The sequence below is a fragment of the Zosterops lateralis genome (genome assembly GCF_965231275.1).
Source record: "Zosterops lateralis genome assembly, chromosome: 4".
Lineage (NCBI taxonomy): Eukaryota > Metazoa > Chordata > Aves > Passeriformes > Zosteropidae > Zosterops > Zosterops lateralis.
The window spans coordinates 18748871-18775380 of NC_139765.1; the positions used below are offsets into that span (position 1 = coordinate 18748871).

Genomic DNA, 26510 nt, shown 5'->3' on the forward strand with positions numbered 1-26510 from the left:
CTCACAACAGGAATCTGCAGATGTCTCTTTTTTGCTATCCCAGGAGCCATATCATGCAACAAACAAAATCAGGGCATTTTCACCATTCATCTTCTCATATTGAATGGAGCAAAAAAGAATTTTCATGGCGTGAATTTCAACTGTGAAAATACTTTGTGGAGACAAAAAAGTGAAATGTGAAAATTCACTGAATGTGACCTCATGTTGTATAGTCTGTCTTATTGATAGGAAAAGAAGAAAATTGAAAGCTTTGAAATTGCTGTAATCTCTTATTTCTAATGTGCCTTAAGTTCCAGTATTGAACTGAAGAGGTTTTCTCCAGAATAGATTATAGATTATTAGGATACTTAAAATACTACTCTTCTGATTCTGTTAATAACCAATATTTATGATCAAAATGGTAGCTGGCATGTATTCACGTTGACAGAACTGGAAACCACATCTTACATGGTGAACTGATTTTCTTTTAAAATATTTCTTTAGGGACCTACATCATGTTGTGATCTACATCATGTTACTCCTCTGATCTTACCACCAGTTTCCACATTGGCCCCTGATTGATAAGTCTAGACAATGAGATATCTTCTTCCCTCTGCTATGGTTTTGAGGAACATTCATAGTTTTGAAGTCTTTAATTATGAGAGGTCATTGAGTTCAGTTGGGTCTGACACTGACTGCGTACTAAATAGCCCCTTATTGTACAAAGAAGCTTTGTTTGCTTTTCAGAGCCTCCTCACCAGTGTGAGCAATGCTGTGAGAATCTGGTGAGTTACAAAGGGAAAAACACTCTGATGAATGAAATGGTGATGGGCACAATTAAAGTCTCTTGTGAGACAAGAATGTACATCCAGAGAGAGAACCAGCTTGGAGGCTCAGCAGATGCTGCTGTGTAGGTTCATCTGGTGTAGGACAGGAAACCAGGGGAGCAGCTTGGTCAGCAGAGCTCAGACTCCAGCTGTAGTTAGCAAAATCGCACGGAAGATCACGCGATGTACGAGGAGAATAGGGTCCTCCTCCTTTCCATGCTGCTGCCCCGTAACCCTGCTGTCTATCCCCTTCCGAGAGTCACGTGGGCGCACTGAAGTTACTTAAGCAGGTGCCCGTGGGAAATAAATCGCATTCCACCGTTCATCATATTGGTGTCACGCATGGTTTGTCCGGCCAGTTTGTAAGTTCACCGTGGCCCCCAATTTACCAGGTCGCCAGCCTCACACCAGAGGCAACAAGTGGTGCCGAAACCCGGGAACGCGCCCCCCCCGACACGCGGAGCGTGCGCTCGACGGGCGACGGGTGACACACTGATAACGGGAGGCGACCAGGGCGCTACGACCAACCCTGGTGGAGGAGGACGCTCCTCAGTACCGCTGGCATGGAAATGCTTAGCAACGTAATTTCAGAGATTTACGTACAGTGGGGAATTAATATTCTGTATTCAGAATGCTGGGAGAGGTGTACTAATGCACTCGCGAGAGACGTTCTAGTCTCAGCCACCAGCAAAAATCTTAAAAGCTGGGGCAAAGTGATGAAAGTGCTGCAGAAAGCACTGGAGGAGCAGGAGACGTGGGCTGCGGCTCAAAAATGCCTGAGGTTAACTCCCAGGCTGGGCATCAGAGCAGCCACACAGACTGTGTTTGAAAATGATCGGGCTGCAGCTCAAAAATGCCTGAGGTTAACTCCCAGGCTGGGCATTGGAGCAGCCAAACAGACTGCGTTTGAAAATGATCGCGATGAGAAAGGACGGGGGCTTGAAACAGATAACCTTTCGCGGTCCGTGCTCGGGAGTCCTGGCACGGAGAGCGAGCGGGCGCTTGAAACTAATTCGCGATCGCGATCCTCATCCCCGGTCCTAAAGTCCCTTTCCGCGGTCGGGTCTAACCCATCGGAGAACCCCCCAAGCCCAAGAGAAAGTGTTGTGAGTGCAGATTTAAGGCAAATAGACTTGAAGCCACCTCCATATGCGCCACAACATGGCACCGAGGCTGAAGAAGAAGGGCGGAGCTCCGTGAAATTTCGCGCCACAGACACGCGCGGTTGTGACTACAAAGGGAGAGGTGCGGTCTGCGGAGGGGAGGAGAAGTCGGAGCCCAATCGGAGAACGGGTTCCCCAGCCATTCCTTTTAAGGCAGAGATGCCCCTGAAAAGGAGGCAGAGCAGGAGGAGTGGCACACCCACCCACCAGAAACCCAGAGGGCGGAGTCAGAGCAAACAGCACAGGAGACAGGAAGTCTCTGACCAGTCCACTTCCTCTCACTCGGAGGAGGAGGAGGTTGAGCAGGTCTCAAAGCCGGTCCGAGAGGGGTGGTGCAAAGGATGTGAATGCAGGGAACGAGGATGTGAATGCAGGAAACGAGGACGTGAATGCAGGGAACGAGGATGTGAATGCAGGGAACAGGGACGTGAGTGCAGAGAACAAGGACGTGAGTGCAAGGAACAGGCATGTGGATACAAGGGACAGGGATTTGAATATAAGGGACACAGCCACACCAGTGAAGAATCTAGTGATGATTCAGATTCTAGTACAGACACAGAGGACACACCAGCAATTTTCTTTAAACACACAGGCTTGCCCATGAGGCATGCACATAGAAAAAAGATTAAGTCCATGCCCCTGACAGACTGGGGAAAGATACAAACAGCACTTGCAGACCTGCCAGAGGCTGCAGCACGAATATTTCCAGTGAAAAGACTAGATAACAATCTGCCTTCGAGTGTCTTTCCACAGGTTGTCCACTACAGGTTGCCAGTCAAACTTCCGGCTTTGTTCTTGTGTATCAGTTTTGCGCTGCCATCAGTTCACCTAGGCGCAGGTAATCATCCCTACCAGCCAAGCATTTGGACCTTTAGGAACTTTATCACCGGCGATGTGATAGGTCGGTCCGAAACCAACTCACCTGCGTGGATGGTGCGTCTGACAGACATCTTTACGAGAGACCGATCCGGTAAGGCAAGAGTTATTGAAGAAGGGACATACTGGTGTCCAAGCCACAACCCTGGAAAGAGTTATTGCACTAAATCAGGTTACTGGTTTTGTAGGTATTGGGGTTGTGAAACCATAGTAACAGGTAACCGGTGGAAACCTCCAAGGGAGGATGAGTTCCTAAAAGTAACAAGTTGGACTCACAGCTGTATATCAAAAAGTACATACCAAGGTAAATCCCCAGGAAATTGCTCTCACCTCACAGTCACAGTACTGCGACCCCAAGACCCAACATGGGCAATAGGCAGATTGTGGTCAGTGTACAGGCGTGAAGACGACCCAATACGCCTGGCCCCTGACCGTGGCACAGTTATACAGATCATCAGAACTCATCCACCCACACGATACATTGCAGTAGGGCCCAACGAGCTGATAATCTCACAAAAAGAGAAAACGCTCGTTGCAACAGCAGAGCCCGATTCAGTACCAGCCAGTCCCAGACCCGAAGTAGCCTCGCAGGGTCTGTTCGATCGAATGCTATACGCTGCGTTTGCGTCACTAAACTACTCACAACCTAACCTGACCAAGTCATGCTGGTTGTGCTATGACGCCAAACCACCCTTTTACGAAGGAATAGGTGTCAGCACAATGTTTGAATATTCTAAAAGAGCCAATCCCAAACAATGTAAGTGGGACACTTCCCGCAAGGGAATTACTCTGGGAATGATCTCAGGGTACGGACTGTGCATTGGCACCAGATCCCTAGCCACTCAAAACAAACAGCACTGTAACACCTCGATCACCCTAGACCAACAACAGTCATGGGCCATTCCAGCACCAGGGAGTGTGTGGGCTTGTCATACCACAGGTATCACCCCATGTGTCTCCATCAGGCAGTTTGATGCAACTAACGATTTCTGTGTTCAAGTCGCTGTCATCCCTAGGATCCTGTACCACACAGATGATGAGGTAATGCTCCACTTCGAAGCACGCTATCGCGAAAAGAGAGAACTGGTAACAGCTGTCAGTTTGGCAGTACTTCTAACTCTAGGTGGAACAGGAGCAGCTACAGGCATCTCTTCGCTGGTCACACAGAAACAGAATTTGTTGCAGCTCCAGCGAGCAATTGATGAAGACCTCCTTGAGATTCACAAAAACATTTTAAAACTGGAAGAATCTCTGTTCTCCTTGTCGGAGATGGTGCTGCAGAACCGACGAGGTTTGGACCTGTTGCTGATGCAACAGGGAGGACTTTGCGCTGCATTGAACAAGGAATGCTGCACATATGTTAACCATTCAGGTCCGATCAGGCAATCCATGGCAGAACTTAAAGAAAGACTTATACGCCGTGGCCAAGCGTTCCAGCAGCGAAACTGGTTCGATTCCCTGTTCAGCCAACATCCTTGGATTGCCCCCGTTGTCTCCACCTTGATCAGACCAGTGGTTACCATATTGCTTGCCCTCATGTTCGGCCCTTGTTTGCTTAACAAAATAACCAAATTTGTTAAAGCTCGCTTAAGCAGAATTGACATTATGCTTTTAGAGCAAAGACAGCTAGCTTGAAAAAACAACAACGTCAGCATTTATTGGCTAACAAGTTTAACTTGCTCGCACATTCTACTAACAAGTTGTTCCAGTTCTTTGTTGTTGTTATGTTTATGCAGTTTGTATAAGTTGAAAGTTTTATTAGTCATAGAGAGGGGGGAAATGTAGTTAGCAAAATCACATGGAAGATCACGTGATGTACGAGGAGAATAGGGTCCTCCTCCTTTCCATGCTGCTGCCCCGTAACCCTGCTGTCCATCCCCTTCCGAGAGTCACGTGCGCGCACTGAGGTTACTTAAGCAGGTGCCTGTGGGAAATAAATCGCATTCCACCGTTCATCATATTGGTGTCACGCTTGGTTTGTCCGGCCAGTTTGTAAGTTCGCCATGGCCCCCGATTTACCAGGTCGCCAGCCTCACACCAGAGGCAACATCCAGCCCCACAGAGACATCCTTCTCCAGACAGACACAGCCCTCCCACAGAGAAGTCCCACAAGTTCTGCCTGCCCTTCCTTTCATACTGTGTCCATAGGGAGCGGTGCTACCACTCCCTTGGAGGAAATGTCTCCCAGGTCACTGCTTCCCACCATGCCTGGAAGTCATGATTCAGGCACAATCCAGTCTTAGAACTGCATTTCATGGTGAGCTGTGTGTATTTAAGACAGCTCTGGTCTGCTATCCAGAGCAGCTGCTTAAAGAGCCAGCAGAAAATGTTCTTACCTGTGAGAACTGGGCAAACTCCTTGTCAGCCAGCATAGGAACATGACCCAACAACTCATGGCAGCAGTCTCTGGAACATAAGTAACCTTCTTGTTTATTAAAGACTTCCTTTACTGCCCTTCATGAACTCCCTGTGAAGGACTTTAGCCAGTAGATCCCAAAGGGAGCTGGTGTGACTGCTGCTCCACAGTGTCTGCTTCCATAGCTGGCCTGGCTTTGCAAGGATCAGAGCGTTCCCTCCTGCTGCAGGCGGGCAGCTGCCCCCTGCCACCTTGTCTACTGTCTTCTTGAGATGGCATGGGCACTAACCTTCTATGTCACAACAACTTTGAAAGGTCCCTGTTTTGTCCCAGCATACAACAAAAGTGTCTGTGCGAACTTGTAATTTCTCATTAAATATAATTGCTGTTGTCTGGCCAGAACTTACTGGGAGAGTTTCACAGCAGGAAACCAAACCCCAGCAGATGATAACTGAAGGCAGGATAAAAAAGATTAAACCAGATATTCTTCAGTCTTTTCTTTCCCAAGACAACTTTGCAAGAGAGACAGAGAACCACACCCTCTCATGCATGACTTCCCCTTCTAACTCTCCAGCTACCAGTTTCTCAAATTGTTTCATTCTGTTTCATTCTGGACTACTTGATGGAAATCCAGAATCAGTCTCAAGAGAATGATCCTAAACACATTCAAAAGGATGGAATTATGCCAGGGCACCAAACTTACAGTTCTGGGGAATGCATAGGAGAAGAGAAATGCCTTATATACTGTGTGCACTGAAAAATACGAAATGCCAGGCTGGCAAGGAAGTCACGAGCAGACAGCAGTCCTGCAGCTGGTCTCAGCTGGAAACGTGTTCTCTCTGCAAAGGGAAGGGACACCAAATTCAGCACTTTCTTGGGTTAACTACACAGCACATTTACTTTACATAGTAGTTTCATGGATTCTTCCTGCTCTGTTGGAATAGTTCCCTCCACCAACCACAGCAGGCACACCTTGGCTTGTCATTATTGATGTGCCCCTGTGCTGGTATAGGACCAGTTCCTGCAACATGGAATCATCTATCCATCCATCCTGTGCGTACTCACATAACAAAGTCATGAGGTGTGGAAGTACTGCCCACTCCAGTGCACATTTTTTGCACATAAACACACAATTATCTATGTTCTACATGACAGTGATGTCTGAGGTCATGCATGGTCCTTACAACCAAGCAGGGAACAAAACTTGCATCTTTTTTTTTTCTTTTTTTTTTTTCTTTTTTTTTTACCGTTCTGTTTGTCTAGAACTCACTGCACAGCCTCCCAGTTGATGTGATCATAGGTGTTTTGCTTTGCACATGTCCACAGAACAGGACAGAAGAATACAACACTTCTGCACTGTGATTTCAGCTTGTACATCCAGGGTTACCCCAGAGCACCCTGCATTACCATGAAAGGCCTGTGAGAGACAACCAAATAAGATAACCAGTCTGGTGGTCAATAGAATTCACACTACATTTCCATGGGAAACATGTTGGTGGTCTGCAAAGCTAAGAAAATTGAAAATCACTGTTTTCAAAGTGAGCCAATGAAAATCTTTTTGAAGTCCTATATTCAAAATCTGTCTTGCATTCTCAGGTCCCATAAATGACATCTCGTCTCCTTTAAAGCATGAACTGCATTTAAAAAAAATCAGAAATGGCATTCTTTATGCGTATTCTATTGTGTATGATGCCTATAACCTTTTGTTTTCCCTTTTTTATGTAAACAAACAAACAAAAAAAATCCCACCCAGAAACCAAGCTATTTACAAGATTTGTTTTGGTTTGGTTTTTCATGTTTCTTCCAGAATTTCTTGTTTTACTCTGTCAGGCTATTAGTACTTTTCCCATTAAACAACAACAACACCACAAAAAAAAAAAAAAAAAAAAAAAAAAAAAAAAAAAAAAAAAAAAAAAAATCACCCAGAGAAAGAAAAAAGGAAAAAAATTCAGAGAAGTGGCAAAATACATGAAGAAATTAGGAATGACAGGACAGTAAGGATGCTTCTTCCTGACATTGCGATGGACTAGGTGGTGGGCATTTGCCCCAGTTATCTTGTATGGCCCCACTCAATTCAGAGGTAATTAGTACAGAACTGCCTCAAAAAACCCCAATTTTTTAAAAATCAATGGAGATTATGTATCTACCTTTGTCTATTTGCTGGTCCAATCCAGAGGAATGAGAAAATTTCAGAATCTGGTAATCTTTGGGCTGAATTCTGAGTGAAGTGAATATTGCACTAGCTGAAAAATATATTATATGAAAATCAAGACCTTAGTAACTCAGTTTTGGAAGGACTATGAGTCTAGGGAAATTTATACAGCCTTAGCATCCATGTTGGAGGACAAGGAGGGAAAATGAAGATTACAGCTTGTGTTCCCTGAGATGTCCTCCTAAATAGAGGCCAGTGAATCAGACACTTGCTGATGGAACAGACTTGGCCAGTTTCCTTGAAAAGCCCTAGGAAAACATTATCTGCTGAAGGTAATATCTGCAAAATTTGAACTAGTTCATGACTGCACAATAAAACCAGGAATTGTTAGGGAATTGGGGGTGCGGTTGGTTGGACCTGCTGCCTAAAGATCTGGGAAATCAAAGTGCACTGCAGAGAATGTCTTGTGCAGTTGACCTAAAGTGATCTACAAGGCTTAATTCTTGGCCTAAAAGCTGGTGTATACAGGCAGCCTGTGCATTGTATTGTGAGCTTGCTTGAGTCCAGTGGCTGTAATTTCTTCCAGCTGTGGAGCACAATGACTGCCTAAATCCAAACATCTTTCCTAGAAAGAAAGATGTGCCTAAGTTCATCTAGTTAACCCTTTACAAAAACACTTTCCATGTGTAAATGATCACACTGTTTGCCACTTAACTGCCTTAAATAATTGTGAAATACCTATGAAGTACAGTTCATTTCTCTTCAAACCAGCCTCACTAGTAGGTAAAACCAGACAGATCTCATACCAAATCAAAAGGAATTGCTTTCTTATGTTCACAGATACTACTAAGTTAAAGAGAAGATGGAAGTTCATCGGCTGTGTTGGCTGGTTTTAGCATGTTCAATTTCTTTCCGGGTTATCCCTCACTCTCCCTCTCTGCCTGTTTTCAAAGCTGTACAAGGGGAGGTTCAGAATGTGAAAGAAATGAAATTTGGAGAATTGAAACCCTTGATTGTTATGTAATAAGTGTATTAATATCTTGAATGTTTAGTTTGTAATGTAACAGTAAAAAGCCACCTCCGTGCCTCCCCCCCGCCCGGCGGGGGGGGGTGGGACAGTGAAGGGGGGGGCTGCCTGGTTGCTTAGAAGCCGCCCGCAGGCACCCTCTCTCCGACCCCAGAGTGGACTGCCTGCCGCCTTGAGAGAGAGAGAGAGCCTGCACCCCCCCCAAGACCTCGGACCACCTTAAAAACAGACCCCGGGAGCGGGCTGGCCCGAGCCCGGTGCGGAAAACCCCAAAGCCCGCAAAACCACCACGTGGCGCAACCAGCCGGGTGGCCGCCAGACCGCCACCCCGCTCCAAAAAGAACCCACTCCTGCCACCGCTCCGGTGTGGCACAGTCGATGGGAGCGGCCCGCCGCGCTCCGTCCCCACCTCACAGCCCCACCACCATCGAGACCTCCAAAACGCCTGCTCCCCGAGCACAACCATGCCGTGAGGCTGCTAGAGACTCTGCAGCCCCTGTGCCCCAGGGCAACCCCGTACATGCAGATTAGAAATCCCAGGTGCATCTCGGGACCCTTTTAACACCAAAAACCCCTTATAAAAATAAACCTAAGTAAAATTTAAACACACAAGAACCAATACTAGGCCGTGTGTACCCTAGAGCATCACTGGAACTGATTTTTCCAGTTTTCGTAACTCACTGTAACTTAAAAGTACCAAACCAGGAGTGAGACCCCGAGGCAAACAGACAGAATTCAGAACTCTGGGAACACTCTCGACGAGGGAAGAGTTTTCCAGCCCTGCTGAACTTCCTGCTGCAGAGCTGACCAGGACCCTCCTCCTCCAGGGCGCACCAGGCTGCCAAACCCCTTGAGCAACCATTGTAAGAGCTGAATAATAAAGGCATTTTAAGGAGAAAAATATTATTTCCGCCCATTTATAACAGAATGGACATTCAGAAGCATTTCTTTACTGAGAGGGTGGTCAAATATTGGAATAGATTCCCTGGAGAATTGGTCAATGCCCCAAACCTGACAGCATCTAAGAAGAGTTTGGACAATGTCCTTAACAACATCTTTTAACTTTTGGTCAGATTTTAGACTTTGCAGATGCTTCTTACTCAGACTGAGTTTGGGCCTTGCAATGATGTCAATCTTCATGCTGCTCTAGGAAGTATTCTGCACAGTGAAATGAATTTGTTAGAGGAGAGCAAACCAAGATATCTATTCAAAGCCTCATATAATGGGACTAAAATATTTTCCTCACTCTTAATTTTGTCTGGCTGTTAACACAGCTCTTCTGAAAAAAATCTGTTTAATTCATGCATAACCTGTAGGCTAAAGTAATCCAATTTTAATCTACAGTTTAATGATGGTAGGACCAGTGGTCCCAAGAATTCAACACTTTCCTTAGCTGTCCATTTCAGAATGGAATAAAATGCCTCTGAAACGCTTGATACTCATTCCCAGTTAGTTCATACAATTAGCTTGTACAAGACACCTTGTGTTTGTAGTAAAGGAGCTGAAACTCATTGAGAACGTCTGTAGTAAAGGAGCTGAAACTCATTGAGAACGTCTTTCCAAACATTATTGGCTGGGTTTCCAGAGTTGCTATTTTGTTTATTTTGTTTTGTTTATGACACAGAGAAAATTTAGAACCAGAGCCTGTGAAGGTAGTGAGCAGACTCAAGGCAATGAAATCCTGTCAACTAACATTAGCAATATAGATAGAATTATGGCAGGATAGTCTTACATTATCCTAAATTCTTCTAATTTGAAATCACCTGATACACTTAAAGGACACAAATATCTGTGATAATCAGGTTAGAATCACAATTCCTGGAGCTCCCTGCTGTCAGCTACTACTGAGATCAACTACTTCAAGAGACAAAATATTTATCAGCCTAGTTATTATAAGAGGGAAGTAAGATGTGTAGTTGAATAGAAGTGAGAATACATGAGAAAATACATAATGCCTACACAGAGAAATTCCTACAGGTGGGTGCAATGGTGTTCATGGAAGATGCTTTTCACATGGCAACCCTCCCTTCCCTTACACTAAACATGCAATAAAAACCTTGTCATCAGACAGCTTAATCTTTATGAGAAATGCCAAAGTCTTAGAAAACTCGTCAGACACAGAAAGCTTATTCAAGCTAACTACTATCCCCTACTCTTATACAGAGTAGCTCACTTAATTTCCTGAGTATTGTATTTAAATACAATTTATTTAAAGTTTATCCATATACTTTTTTGTTTATTTCAGCATTGTGATAAGCTGTCCTCTCTCTGGAACATCTTTTCACTGAGAAGGAGGCTTTAAAGATCACCTTTCTTTAGTAGTTCTTGATAATCAGGTGGTTTACACAAAGCACCTGGCTTTGGAAATACCTGCAGCCTGTGGCCTCATAAAAATAGTGCAGGCTCACTTACTCTCCTGTTCCCTGCTGGTCAGCCTAGCAAACTTTTGCGTCCTTTTCCTAATATTGCCTCTTCATGCCTTTATGGACTAGCATCACAGCCTTTGTACTCTCCTGTCAGCCATGTGGTAGGCACCAGAAAGTTTTGTCTGACAAGTGGTGCTACAGAGACAGAAAGGAGCAGAGCTGTTTCAAGGCAGCTGCTGATTGACTAGCAGGATCTCCTGGAAATCATTTTCTCTAGCACACATCCTCATCCTGCCTGGTGGATCAGGATAAAAGCGTACTTGAGAGGTATGTACCTGTACTTGTGTTTGGGTCTTACTATCAGCATGGCTACAGAAGCACAAAACAGAGCCAAACCTAGTAAAGGCTGTGTGGAAGTTGTGCTGAGCAGGATCTGCTCTGACTGTAGAGCTGCTAGTATTGGGATTAGCTGATTAGCCACAGTAGCTGCTGCCACTCACAGAACAGACACAAACTTACAGCTTTGTCCCTCGATGTGCCTGGTGCAAGCACCCTGTGCTACAGCTCCTATGCATGAGGGGATGCTACAGCTCATCAGCTCTGCTCACCAGCCTGTTTCCTAGGAAAAGGTTTGTAGTGCACAAATATATGTAGGGAGCCCTAGAATAAACCACGGTTTATAATGATTGACCTTTTAAAAATCTGGAGACATCCTGAAGCTGAGGGATGTTATCCTCTCAGTAGCCACAGTGGTTCTCGAGCTGCAGGAAAGCATCCAGGTACTGTGTACAGGCGTGAGTAGGGTAAAGGTTCCTCAGCTTCCTGTAGACTTCTCTCCTGAAAATCAAAAACTGGATAGCACAAGCCACCTCAATAAAGCAGTACTTATCTGTACTATCTACAGATGTACAGAGAGGTGTAAATCCCTAGCATACATCATGGTCTAAAACTCCGAGCTTGGGACACCTGGTACTTGGAAGCTGGTGCTGGTTGGATGTAGCAAACCATAAGGGCTTTTTGTTTCACTTTTTCTTCAGAAAAAGTGAAATGTTAGAGAACTTTAATTCTGATACAGAACTGTTTCTTGATTAGGCACCCAGGGAGAGAGCTGAATGTGGGATACCCTGTTGCTCAGTTTAAGAATTGAATGAATCAGGTATTTTCCTCCTTTCTATTTTTGGGTACAACTTGAAATGCTGGTCCCTCCTTTTCCATGCTGAAATCTAGCCTGGTTTTGCCTCTGGAGAAAACACCTTTTAAGATACTGATAGGTGAAGAGATTTTTATTTTTGCAGTTCGAAATGCCTGGCATGGGCTATGTGTTTGAAAGATATGCCAGCTTCTTGAAGCATTTATCTCAGTATACAAAAAAAAATCAGCTGAAAATAACACATGTAACCTGATTTGGGCACAGGCTTTAAACTTCTCACAAACTTGATGGTACTTGGATTTAGAGTTGTAGTTTGGAATATATTTAGCTGTTGTAAAATAAGAAAGTAATAATAGGATCGCAAAGAACCTTATAGAGACGGTTATTTTTGTTCAGATGTTGCCCTAGGCTGTCAACAACTTTATAAACATTGTTTCATGAAAATTGAGATCATTCTTGGAAATGCTGGGTACAGGAAATGACCTTTTGTTGGTTTTGTAAATTTTTTTTACTACTATTATTATAATTATTCTCCTTTTTGTGATGCTCTTGTTGCTATGGAGGTGATAGCCAGTCCCTGGTAATGGCTATTTATTTGTATGAATGTCTTACACAGTGTGGGAGTAATAAACCATAATGAAGTGGGGGAGGAAAACCTTAGGAGGAAAAAAATTTAAACAGGGAAAGAGTCACTGCTGTCACTATTGCAAAAGCCGTGGGAGACTGGACCATTTCCATGGAGGAATTGGGAAAAAATGAGAAGGACTAGAGTTCAAGTGTTGCCCTGGCTTATTTCCTCATAGGATACTACTGACTACTGGAGTCTAGAGAGATCAGGCTTGTTTACACTTCTGCACATATGGTCTCTTTTATCAGTGTCATTCTGCTGTATGTCCAAACATTAGCTACAACAGAAGTGCAGGCAGCCCCAGAGACCTGTGATTAATTATCCAAAGCTAAGTGTTCCTCTAAGACAATCGTCTAAGTACTCTCCAAAGTCAAGAGAGTAGCAGGTATGAAAGAACTGATGGAAGCACATTTTATGAAACACTCTAGAAAGGAGGATCCTAACAAAAGATGGAGCCAGATGCTTGAAAGACTTTAAAGGCAATAACCTCATTTTAGGTAGGTTTCTATATTGTTCAGGAAAAATAAAATGGCACTATTCAGCTTCTTTATGAAGATGGGACAGGTGCACCCCCATAATTTTCTCCTGATTTCTCCATTTTTCTTAAACAGCTTTTACCCATATGGCACCTCTGAGTACTTAGTTTCAGGGCCTTCCAACAAGTTGTTTTGAAAACAAAAGTTCAGATCATCTGTACCCTCTGTTTTCTGAAAGTCGTAGTTCTTCACTGGCTTGGTTTTCATTTTTATAACCATGTTGCTACAAACTGAAGGCATCCAGCAACTTCCTCGGAGTGACACCGAAGGAATTTAGTCTGTGCTAAAAATTTCCCCTGCAATTGCACAGTGCTCAATTAAGTTGAGCTGCAATGCAGCTGACCTCAGAGCACAGCCTCAGGGGGCTGTGATAACAATTGGGAAAGCTAATTTTGGAAACAGCTTTACATAACAAGACAACCTGGGTTGCTGGGGTTGGCTGTTTAGGGAAATGGGCAGATACTCCTTTAAAAGCCTATTCTGTTGCCTCAATGGATCTAATTCTACATGGAGAAAAGCTGGAATGACTGAAGGTTGGCAACAAAAGAGAAAAACAGGAAAGAACACAAAATTAAATTTTCTTAAATATGACATTTCCACACACCATCCCATGCCAAGATTGTTGGCTGGTGGTAGCAGTCATGAGCATGACATTGACCATCAATCTTTGACTATTGAAAGACATTATAAAAATCTATTTGAGCCTAATAAAAATGTGTCCTCCTGGATGAGCTGGATTCAAGATTTTTATGTGGTCATGGAGATCCACTGTGCCATTTCTGTGGCACAGTAGATTTTATTTAAAATAAATTAAGTTGAAAGTGATGAGATGGTAGTGTGGTTGAGGTTCTGGCATGAGACATCTATTTCTATGGATTTCAATCCTGGCATTGAAATAAACTTTGCATGTGATTTAGGGCAAAATACTGAAGTTCTAGGGGTTTCAGTTACACAGTTAGAAAATGTGGTCTTCATTCTTCCTTTCCCCTACCTTTAGGCCTTCTTTCCAATTAAACCGTAAACCTTTCTGAACAAAGACTCTCTTATGTGCACATGTGGCACCTTGCACAATCCCAGGATTCTGATTGAGTGATTTGGACATATTAATGCTTTGTAGTATCACCCAAATGTGGAATTACTACTGCTTACTGATACGTTTTGAAGTTAGTGGAAGAAAGTGGAAACAGAGGGATTTGAAATAAGAACTCTGCTCTCATTCAAATATTCCACATACTTCATACACATACTTTAAAACGTACTTTGAATTGAATTAATTTTGTTTCATTCATTGGTTGTGTTCTGAGGTCTCTTTTTTTTTTTTTTCCCAGAATGGCAAACCTTCTGGAGAATAAAAGCCCTAGTAAAGAAATGTTGCACCCTTGTAAAAGTAACTTACCATTATTTCATATGATATCTAAGGCCATTTTGCTGTATAAATAATGTGTGCTGGAAGGGTATTTCCAAATTTCCTCCTGCTTCAGTTTGAGAAAATTATAAATATTTACATTAAAAGCAATGAATACTTGAAGGAGATCAAGTATTCACAGCTCTCCTGTGAATATTGAATTAGCCATGTCATCTGAGTGAATTTGTGTCCTGCGAGTGGGTGTTTTCCCCTGGTAACAAGTTTGAAAACGTGACATTACTGCAAGCACCACAGTTATAGAGAATTAGAGGTCAGTTACAAGAAGTTATTCTATAGGCTCCAAGTGTTTTCTGGCTTCTAACAACCTGATAGGATCAGCAGGCAGGGAGACAGTCAGGAAAATGCCTTTTGCTCTAGAAAGTGAATAGTTAAGACTAGCCCTGAGAATGGCTTTCTGCAAAACAAATGACCAAAAGATGACATTTAACTAAAGAGTAAAATCTGAAGTGGATGAATATTTTAAAAAGGTTAAAGCTGTCTCATATCGCCAGTCTTTCCTGGGACTGCTATGGAATGGCCCAGAAGTTGGAGCATAAGTACAAAACTCACCAAGTTGCTTTTTCCTGTCTTGTGTACTCAATGTGAGGTAAAGGGTCTCCTCTGTAATGAAGAGAAGAAATATGACACATCTCAAGATTTCAAGTTCGGTTTCCAAGTTGTTTTTTTTTTTTTGTCTGCACCATGAATTTTTGCTGTAGTGAAAATAGAAACACTAAAATAGTAAATAATGAACCATCTGTTTGTCTTGGTCTACTCTAATATGGGTGTTTTCTGTTACAGTGTGGGGAGGAAACAGAAGGATATGTAAGAAAGGGAGGTGTATTCTGGTTCTCAGATGGAATAAGAGACCTCCAGGCTTGCCATCACCTCTGCTGAAGGCAATCTAGCAAGCAAAACACAGTGTGTACCTGGAAGGATCCTCTCTGGAGGATATGATCAGCACAGTACCATCACAGAGAAGCTTTCATAAACCCATGAGCAGAGAGCTGCCCAGGCATTCGCCGAGTGGTTAGCACTGATTCTCTGATGTGTGGTCTTTTCTCCTCTTCCTCACTGTTGCTTCATCTGTAACTCTGAATCAGTCCAGTTCTGCTTTTGGGCTGTTCTGAGCTGTGCTGACTCTGATATTTGATGGAAGAGAGAAAACTGTATTCAGAAGTCTCACAAGACTTCAGACACTTCACCAGTTCTTGGACACCGTGAGGCTGATAATCCATGACCATTTGTGCCTATACCTTTGATTTACCTTATGAGAAAGCAATGTAGTTCTAGTGAAGGTTTACACACAAAGGTAGAAACATTTTCCATCACTTACATGAGAACTGAGAGCTTTTTATGTTAAGTAGTTGGTATGCATAGACAGAGACATTTAAAAAAGTAAACAACAAAATTAGTAAATAGCTTTCCACTGTCAAAAATATGTTTGTAAATGCTGTTCCTCAAATTTTTTTGAAAAAGATTAGCCTCAGATCAGGACCAAGTCCTAAAAAGAACTTGAAAATTGAAATAAAGGGTCATATTCTGCTAAAACAAAATCCAGAACTGGACTGGGATATGCAATCTTAAGATTTTTGTCTTAAAATATATTTGCTGTGTCATCACAAAAGTCTATTTCATATGGAGTAAAAGATTTTGTGGCTGAATTTTGTTGTCTCAAAAGTGGCCCCACATACATTGACAAAATATTACATCTCTGACACTTCTTGCATGTGAAGTCTGAAAGAACATGTGACTGACCTTTCCCTTCAGCAGCCTTGTACTTACGCTCTGTAATTAAAGGCCAAATCAGCAAAGAATGCCCTCCGTTTGTTGTACTCAAAGTCAGAGTATCCCTGGATTAGAAAATAATTAGGAAAAAAAAGTTTTACTTTGAGAGATCTGTGGGCATAAGTAGAAATCATCAGAACCACCACTGGATCTGTGGGAAGTACAGGCTCCCCACCCAATTCTCACTGCCCATTTATTACTATGTTGTGATAAAGACAGACTCAGTGGTGTCTGTTTATAGGGTATCTGTTTATCTCTTTACCTGCTGAATACTGTTGGAAAAGATACCAGCATTTTCTTTCGGCTCCTTCTGTGTTTACTAGAACTAAAACTTCAAACAGGCTTTGCCAGCTATTGAATATGCATACAGACATGGAATCACATTCCTTTTAATTTTACATCATTCATAATAGTAATTAAAACTTAAATCTGGAACTGTGTGCTAGTGCAACTCATAAAACAGCATCGATCAGCATCACTGTACAAATATTTAATATTCTAGAACATTCAGAATTTACTGGAACCACTTTGCCTTCTACAAGCCAAATTTGTCCCTTAGGTTTATTCAAATATTTTTTAGTATAGCAATAATGCCAGTAACCCTGCAGTTAATGAGTGCTGTGTGCATGAATCTGAGGAAAGCGCTGGATCCCGAGAGCATGTTATTTTGTCATGTGTTGTAGATGATATGTTCATTCAGGTGCCAGCCTTGCTTGTCAGTGGCTGTAACAGGTCCATGCAAAACACATTAGAAGCTGTTGAGCCAAACTCACACAGATGCTGTGACATCCCAGCTTTGTCTGTGTGGGCTCTGTACCCACCCTGTGACAGCAGGAGCCTCCCTGGGGGACCTGCAGCTGGTGACAGGGTAGCCTAGAAATCGGTGTCACAGTGACACCAGTTTGATTGTTTTGACCAGTAAAAAACAAACTGAAGGTGTGGAGATAAAAATCCCAAACTGTCTATTTGGTAGGAAATGTATTTACAAAATCTCTGCTGAGCTACCTGTACATCAGCTTCTTTTGTGCTTTCCTCCAACCTCTCCATTTTTGAGCCCTGCTCAGAAGCTTGGTAAATCAGCCCATGCTGTGCTCTCTCCTGCCACAGACAAGTGATGCTCAATGCCTGAGGTAACTTGTTTTCAACTTGTTAGGTATTTCTAAATTGCACTAGATTCTGCAATTTAGATTTATCCCCACTGAGTGCTTCAGTAACACAACACCACTGCTTTCAATCTCTTCAGTGCTCACACCTTCTATTTGGCAAAGGATGACAGGAAACTTAGTCCTGTTCAAAGAATTCCCTATGTGTGTTCATTTATCTAATCAGAAACAGCCTAAGAGTTAGCTCAGGAAAATTACAAACACTTGGACTGTTTAAGGAAGAATGAAAGATGTCCTCGTTAAGGATGGTATGAAGTTCTCCTAGAGCATTATAGTTGAATAAGTGATTCTCAAAAACAGAAGATAGACTTGGAAAGGTCTATTTTATATTACACAGGACCGTACATAGCTCACAACAAAACATGGTGTAGGTTAATGAAAGGGACTAAATAGAATTCAGACATGTAGAGAAGGGAATGACAAAAACTTTCTTGTAGATTGTTGACATCTACAACTTCACTGCATTTCTCAGGGTGAAGTATGTCTTCTTTTTTTTTCCTTTCTATGCATCCCTTTCATGTGATGCTTGACAGAATAAAAAGCTTCTGTGGCCTGCCTTGTCAAGGGACATATGGCCCTTTGGAGTCCTGTTTGTGTCTGTGCCTAACTCACATCTCATCTGTAGTAAAGCTGAGAAACTGATGAGAAATGGGTGTTTGATTGTTTGTTTGCTCCCAGTACTTTGCCTTATTATCATCAGTAGAGCAGGACTCTACATTGCATTTTTCTTCCCTTCTGCTAGAGCTTGTGCTCAGGGCATGGCTAAGAGTGCACACATAAAGCTGTTGTGGTCCATTCCTGCAGAGACTCATACAGTCCCTAATTCCACTGAAGATGAGCTTTTATCTGCTTCTAATTTCTTTTTCCTCTTCTTTCATGAGAATTTGTTTACTCTTGAATTTTCCCTTACAACAATCTCCCTACAGAGAGTTTCTCTTTTAAAGATGAAAGAACAGTAATGTTAAACTTACGGGGTGACCATGGTCCAAACCGGAATCATATTTAGTGATCAAATGGTGACACTTGTCCAGATCTTGGATTTTTCTGGGGAACCAGGGCACTGGAGAGAAAGCAGAAGGAGTTAGATGAGAGAGAATCAAATAAATTTTAGAAGACAGAGAAAATAAAAGCTGTGCTGAAAATTACAAATATTCTTTTCATCAATATCCAAGAATATTCATATCTACATGTTACCATAACTGTCATACATTTCAGTAGTTGACTTGTTTCCTGACCAAATTGGCAGATTGGATGAAAAATTACCTGAAATTAACTTGCTGTGATAATATCTCAGTTTTAATTAGTAGAAACAATTTTTAAAGGCAAAAATATTTTTTAGTTCAAATGTGTTTTCTGTTTGACACAGGACAGCAAATTTATTTCTACATTCTGATTTAAGAATATATTTTGATCTCGTCTAAAAAGCAGTTTTACATTTTCATATCTTTAAAAGTGAAACAATATTTTAAAAGAAAAATATGAAATTTCTAAAATTTCTAGAAACCAAACAGGTGAATATGAATCTTCATTTTTTTCCTTCTGGCTCATTTTTTTCCCAGCAATATTATTCTTTAGCTATATTTCCAAAAGCTTCCTTCTCATGAAGTGGGAAGCTTTTACAGTGACTAAAATGAAAATAAAATGTGACCATTTTAATTTAAATGCCATAATTTTTGAGTAATCAATTTAAAATAGAAATGCTGGAAAAACATGAAGTTGATATTGCTTTCTGAGGTCCGAATGATGCTGTAATCAGACTTTCTGTGTTGCAACTCAGAAAGCTCCATTTGGGATCACCTTAATCTCATACTGGACAAGATATCAAACATCTCTCTACTGAATGGTAAAATAAATTTTTGCTGTATTATATTACATCCAAGCACATCAAGTTTAGAGAAGTACAAATCTAAAAATACTCTCAGATGTTGGGGAAATTATAGTTTTTTCATGCATTATGATTGATTCTGTGACAAGTAGGAAGAAATACCTGTCTGACAGATGCCTTATGTGCACCCAGAATTTTTTCTGAGCCTTTGTCTCTGGCTGTACCAATTCAGCATACAAGGTACCTTTCCTGCCATCTACTGTCATATCCCCTCAAAACCTGTACCTGATAACAGCTGCTCCAGTGTGTCCCCATACACATCTTGCCTCTTCGTCACAGACAAAAAAAAAAAAAAAAAACAAAAAAAAACCAAAAAAAAAAACCCACCCTCTTTTAACAGTCTTTTGTTTTTATTGTAGTTCCAAATCCTGGCACATCTGAAACCTCTCAAATCCCAAGGAAAATTAAAAGAAATGCTTCTCCAGCTTCAAAAGCCTCTTTGGCTCTCCAGTTTCCCTGATAACAGTGATGCTCTTTTGATACGGACACGGTTCCTGAGAACAGCTTGGTGAGGACTGCCTCTCCTGGTTAGCCTGACAGTGAATTTCAAACAACACCCAAAGGAGCTCAAACAGGGCTGAGTAAATTAAAAGTGCTCTGGAAATATCGGTCTTGCCTTGTCAAGGGAGGAAAAATCCATAGCAATTCTGTATTCAGAGAACTCAATCTGTGAGCTGGACCCTCAGCCTCCTCATCTGTCATCCTCAGGATTGTATTAAAGGTCTCTAACAGCTGTATTCACCCATTCCTGCCTGCAAACAGGAAAAATACCTGTCTGCCTCTGTGTTTGTCTTGAAGCAATCAGTTCTCTGCACAGTTTTCAGCACACCATCCTCCTGCCATTGAGGAGTTTCTAATTTCTCCTCAGCTTTTTGTTCTATTGCTCTATCCTTCTCATCTCCCTTTTTGCTGGAACACTTCTCACCTCAGTTCCACTGGCTATGATGATGTGCTTCTCTTTCTGCACCAATGGCAATGGAAAGCAGCCATACAGAGACAAATAATGAGTGCACACTCACTGGCTTTCCAGACAAATTGAATTACTATTATGAAATGGAAGCTAAAACTAAAAAAAGTTACTCCAAAAGCACTGCACTAAGAGATGCATACATTTCTTACCTTTGTCTTCTCTGCTGGTTTTCACATCCTTTGCTACTCTCTTTAAGGAGGTGATAAGGATACCAACATCAGCACTGTGAACTTCACATTCAACAAAAATGTCAAGATCATCCACAGAGTTCTTGGGTGTTTTGGCTCGACGGGTTTCAAAGTGATAGATTTGAGTTTCAAATATCTGCAAGAACCAAGTGTTTGTATGATGAAGCTTCTCCAAAGACTGAAAATCCAGGTAAGTCTAGATACATTTCTACAATGTCTTTAAAAGGTGACTAAAAGAGATATTAACTAAAAGTAAGTGTTAAGCAATGAAGTCCAATAGTGTCTGGTTTACAATGAGCTTAAAATACAGAGAGAACTAAAGATTAAACACTGTAGCATTGGGTAGACAGAGAAGGAGATGAAAGATGAGATACTTTTAACTGTAGAATTTCATCTGTGCCGAAATAGCAAATGAGTCACCGGGTAACTTAAAACCCTGCTAGAATGAAAGCAGATCTATTGACGTATAATAGCACCATAATCATTAAATAAATGTGAAAAATAATTAACAAGTACAATAGTTTTCTTTAGAGTAATTCATTTTCCCAGACAAGAGTGAGCACCTGGTAGGGGTACTTCAAGTGCCCAGACTACATAATGCCTGTGTGGTTCACAGCTCTTATAGTCTTTGTATCTTCTGTCAAATATGCAGAGAAAATTCACTGGCTTCTCATATCTCCAGAGTCTGAGTGCTTGAAATGCCAGCCACCACTACTGCTAGAAAGAAGCAACTGATTCGTGTCTCCTCTAAACAGCCTTTGCATGAAATGGTGATCCTTCTAAAAGACTGTGCCCAGGTGCTCCTTTCCTCCAGAGAGCTCTCCTCTTTGCCATGAGACCAGACAACCTCTGAGCAGCTGGAGCAAAACCATGACAGTGAGAAAGGGGGAAGCCAGCATAAGGTGTAAGTCAGGCAAGGAGTAGGAGAAGGGTGAGAGGAGGAGAGAGGCAAACTGGGAGACATGAAGACAGTAGGGACAGAAGAGAGGGCTCAGCAAAGGAAAGGGATCTTGGGGTCTGTACCTCGAAGACTTTGGCTGCCTTACAGAGCTCAATCTTCCTCACATTGCAGAGAGTGAGGGTCAGGATGAGAGAAGCTCTGTCATCCTCCCTGTTGGAGTCCAGGCTGCCTTGGCTGTTCAATGACTCTATGCCACACATCTCCTTCTCTTTGTTGGCCTCTTCTTTTGGGCCTGACATCCCCACCAAATCAGTCTTGATTGGGAGACAGGGGAGTGGGTTGCGATAGCCAGATGTTGAGTGGAAACCGCCTGAGGGTGTGGGAGCAATGGCCAGGAGAATTGGTGGGACTGGAGATGCAGTGTGTCTGTGTGTGGTGAGCTCAAAGCTGCCAGAAGCAGGGGCACAATCTGGGTGCTGTGTGCTAGGTGTAGGGACATTTATGTTGGCCATGCCAGACACATCAAGGGCAGTCACCCGTGTCGGTTGTGCACAAGAGCCCAAGGTGGCCCTCCTCCCCTGGGTAACTTCAAAGTGCAGTCCTCCTGCTCTGTTTGAAGGTGTCTGCAAGCTGTTTAGCCTTGGATAGGGGCTCCTTTGTGGAGAGGTAATAAATTAGCCTGAGCTCCACTTACATCTCCCAGTCTGCACAATGTCTGAGACTGTCCTTTATCCCCACTCTCTCTTACCTCACTGGGACTCTCTGCATTGTCTACATCCCCAGTGAACCAACAGGATCTTCTCCCAGATCACAGCCCAATCTGCGTATTGTCCCCTCTGCCCAGACACAATTCTGGGAGTGCCAGAGAGACCTCAGCCAGAGTCAGAATTCATTGCCTACTTCTGAACTTTTCCAGCCCACAGGATCTGAACCTGTTCTACCCTACCCCTCCAAGAGAGGAGTGCTGTCTCCAGGCTACGTTCCTCCACGGGAACTTTTTTCTGTTATGATTTTATCTCCAGTGAGATAGGCTCTGCAAAAGACCAGGGTCACATCTTTCTTGAGCATGGCAGCCTCCCACAAGAAAGGGGAGCTCCAGGGGGATTTAGCTCTGGTCCTGACAGGGAGGGCACATTTTCCCTTCGCTTACACTCAACATCAAAAAACTGTCTCTGGATATGAGCACCCATATCTTCATACCCCAATTTACAGTGTGCCCTGACCCCCTGTGAAGGTCATCCTGCAGGTCCAGAGATAAGACCACCACTCTGGCCTCCCTTTGCAGATGGAGCCATTTTTATGTGCCACTTAGCTTATCCTGGCTTGGTCACATCCCTAAGTGTTATCGTGCTCTTACCTCTTTCCTGGACAGGGAAGATAAAAAAATTTTGTTCTCTAGGGATCATGACAGCATCATATTTTCCCTTGGGCCAAGACAGAGCACTAGGAAGGTCTTGATTTCCTTATCTATTTCCCTGCTGACAGACAAGCCCAAGTTGGATTTCGCAGCACCATGCCCAGGAAGGAGGTCTTAGCATCCTGAGGAATGCTGGCTCCTGCAGACCTCAGGTGCAGTGGGCTTTGCAGGGTCTGGTGAGCACCAGCCTGGGAGTGGGGTATGGGGTCGTGTTTGTTAAAGGTGTTGATAGTTATGTTTTTCAGAAAGCCCTGTGGCAGGGCACAGCAACAGGCTTGGGGGGGAGGGGGGGGCGGCGGGAGGAGGCAGGGTGAGAGGCAGCTGTGGGGAGAGACACATGGACAGCATTGATTGGGTGGTGAGAGGCATGGACAGCATGTGAGCAGGAAGCCAATTGGGTGGTGAGAGGCATGGACAGCAGCACTGCAGCTGGGCAGCCAATGGGTGCCCTTCTGTTAAGTTTTAGCAATGTCCAGTGGAAACTAAAGGTATATAAGGGAAGCGTTTTCTACAATAAAGTGATTTCCTTCGCATGCACGGGGGGGTCTGTGTGTCTTTGTTCCCCATTGCTGCACCTGGGAAGAGGGGTGTCCCGGCCATGCTCAGCCTGGGCCCAGGGGCCATGGAGAAGGCATCTTGTTATGCAGAACCCACCCCTGATGCAGAACCCTCCAAGCATGGCTTGTGTCTCAGGTGACTCCAGGAGGGCAAGGGGGCACCTCAGAGGTGGTTGAATGGCAGCTGCAACTGAATTAGAGGGGTGGAGAAATGGGCTTTAAGAGGAAAAAAAGCTCTTCCCACTCCCACTATCCCCCAGGAGTGGTGGCAAGGCTGGACACAGGAGAAGAAGGCCATGCCTGATCACCACAAACAACCTGCCCTTTTTTTAATCTGGTGCCATTGCAGGTATCTTTATCCTGTATGAGCAGAGCACCACTCATTTGAGAGGGATGCAGCATTAGTATTTTTAGTTTATTTAGGTTTATTTAGATGGCTATATCTGAACATCAAAATGTCTTCTCTGACAGCTGCCAGCACAGTTTGAAGCAGCAAAGGGAAGTTTAAAAGTAATGCCTTCCTGTGGACTGCTCCTGTGCTTAATCCCTTCTTCAACAGTTTCTGCATTCTTTGGGGAATAAAATGTCCCTTCTCCAAGGCTGCTGTCAGATGTAGGCATCTTAACACACCCAGAGAAACCCACCAGTGCCAACAAGCCCTCCCTCCATCACAATCATTAACCTGGGCCAAGCTCACTGTAAAGCAAAGGGCCTCACCTGAACCTTCTTTGATCACCTGAAACCAAGCTGGAGGTGAGGACACCAAGAAATGTGATCATAGTGGGATAGTAGAGAGGAAGATTCCTTAAAAGATTAGTTTGGGATAGGTTAGTCAGAGTAGCACTCAAAGACTTACAGAGTATGCAGATGTAGAGTAAGCTGGGCTTTGTTGTGCATTTCTAAGTGATGGCCCATATTAGGAAGTGTTTATATCAGTCTCATAATCTTGGCTAGATGAGTGACAGTAAACCAGCAGAAGAGAGAGAACACCTCAGATGGGCATTCCCTTCTAGCTGGGTATTTGGTTCTAGTTGACTTGTGTTACCATACAAGGAGGATTTACACCAGTCAGATAATGCAAAAAGAATTTTCCTACATAGCTGGAACGTTCTTTAAGCATGGAAATAAGAAGTCACCCATTATGGAGTACAATATAAAATATGATTTATTTGTATTATTTCAAGTACTAACGCACAACATTATTTGTTCTGCAAGAAAACTACTTTCCATACATTTCCTCTGCTTTTAAAATGCTGAACATTTGATTTTTTCTCATTTGTCTTGCTGAGCAGCCATGCTATGCTGCTTTGGCTGGAGCTATTGCTCATTTAAACCTGCATTAAGGGACAGAGAATCTGACATGTGGCACGAATATTCTCTAACTATTCCACTTGCACATAAAAGAAAGTCATGAATCCTGGGCTCTCGATATCATTACAGAAGTACTGCTGCTGTCATTCATAGCAGCAGCCAGAATCACAGGAGTCTGGAAAGCTGTCTGAGGATTAGTTTGAAAGACTTTACACTTGGGATGAAATTGTCTCTTTATAGCATACAGTTACTTCATGGGTCCTATTATATTAAGAGAGAAAAATATGGGCTACTGTCACACTGAAAATACATGTCAAGTGGGATTGAAAGATCTAGAGAGACAGTGTGATGAGAAAAAAAAAAGAATAAAAAGATACTGAGATTAAAAAGATTACTTCAAAGCACCAAAATTATACCATTTTTGCATAAGTATATGTCTATTGAAAAGGGTTCCAGCTGGTATCCTTAGATTAATGTTATCACCCACCATATATATATATAATGGAAAGAACTGTACTTTCTGTCTTCATAAAGGATGATGCTTACATTAAAGCAGTATTGATTTTCAAACTATAAATACAAAATTAGTACTATGAGACTCATGGGTTTTCAATTCTTTCAATCTTCTAACAGAAATGTGACCCCTGAGCCATGTTAGTGTCATGATGCAAAATTGTTTCAAGCTGGAAATGCTGTTCAGCTTTGTTTTGCTCCACTCCATTCTGCTCCAATGTTCCAATGCTGAGTTCCCTCCTTCAACCAGGGAGCTACAAGGAGGCATTATACAATGTGGACTAGTCCAAGAGAGCATTTAGCTTAGGTGAAATTTATTGGATAAATACAGAAACAGCTTCCTGAACAGCAAAACTCTTCTCCCTCCATGCCCGGCCATTGATTTAAGCAGGAATCACCTTTGGTTCCATTTGCTGACTCAGGTGAGATATACTCCAGGAAAAATAAAACTGCTTAAGCTCAGATGGGCAGTGGAGATACAAAAAGGTGTTGTTACTTAGGACCTGTCTTGAAAGATAATGTTTGGGTTTGAAGGCAGTTAGACTGAGACACAGCTGACCCAGGTCTTCCATGGCTTTGGTGGGGACTCTAGCCACAGACACAGTGAGTTAGGAGTTGGAAGGGTCCAACGTCTTCAGCTGCATTGTAACAGGCCCTTCCTCTCCCTTTCCAAGGTGCTGGTATCCACCTTCTAGGTTGTGAGACCAGAAAGTTAAGAGATGCCTCTTAGGGAATGACACACACAAAAAATGTAGCCTTCACACATCAGCCATCCACTGTGAGTAGTTGAATATGCCTGTTAAGAGAAATCTCCCTATATACCCTGAAAGATCTCCCTGTATACCTTGAAAAGTGTAGAGTTTCATGGGAACCTTGGACAACTGGGAGGCACTGAGGGGAGAATGACTGAGAGAAGGTAAGGTGGATCACTCTGTTCATCATTGATATCCCATCCCTGGTCCCGAACCTCACAGGTGCAGCAGATTATAGCTCTGCATGATGAAGATCTCCTTCTGCTAACCCTTGGCACAAAACATATACAGACTTCCCCCAGATTCCCAGGAATAAGGTAATTTTCATACAGTAGTGAGAAAAAAAAAAATGGATTAGTGTCTGGAGGCCAGAAGAGTTGAGGATCACCTATAGAGGTCTGCTTCACTGCTAATCTCTAATAATTAAGATATATAACAAAAGTATTAATGCAGTACACTAGAAGATAATAGACTGAGGCTAGATCAAGACTGGCACTCGCACATGATAGCTTCCAGTCACTAGCAAGTTACAGCAAATCTTCATCTGATCTTCTGGAGGGCATTGCAAAGGATCCCAATCTCACCTGCAAAAGGAAATAA

General features: G+C 42.9%; 2 protein-coding genes across 2 annotated transcripts in view; both read right to left on the reverse strand.

Annotated features, from left to right (window-relative positions):
- Positions 1-21872, reverse strand: part of LOC310908772 (tyrosine 3-monooxygenase-like) — a gene marked incomplete at both ends in the record, with an annotated part of 33155 nt that extends 11283 nt beyond the window's left edge. The window contains 9 exon segments of the mRNA XM_083860136.1: positions 5182-5251; positions 5905-6040; positions 11438-11483; positions 11487-11583; positions 15036-15086; positions 16251-16318; positions 18388-18476; positions 20421-20595; positions 21483-21872. Of these exon segments, the coding sequence (XP_083716262.1) occupies positions 5182-5251; positions 5905-6040; positions 11438-11483; positions 11487-11583; positions 15036-15086; positions 16251-16318; positions 18388-18476; positions 20421-20595; positions 21483-21872 (1122 nt within the window).
- A 1869-nt stretch (positions 21873-23741) lies between these two features.
- The window catches only part of PAH (phenylalanine hydroxylase), a 36056-nt gene continuing 33287 nt past the window's right edge, over positions 23742-26510 (reverse strand). Inside the window, exon 13 of the mRNA XM_083859553.1 lies at positions 23742-26494. Coding sequence (XP_083715679.1) covers positions 26451-26494 — 44 coding nt within the window. The 3' untranslated portion in view covers positions 23742-26450. The remainder of the gene's footprint in view (positions 26495-26510) is intronic.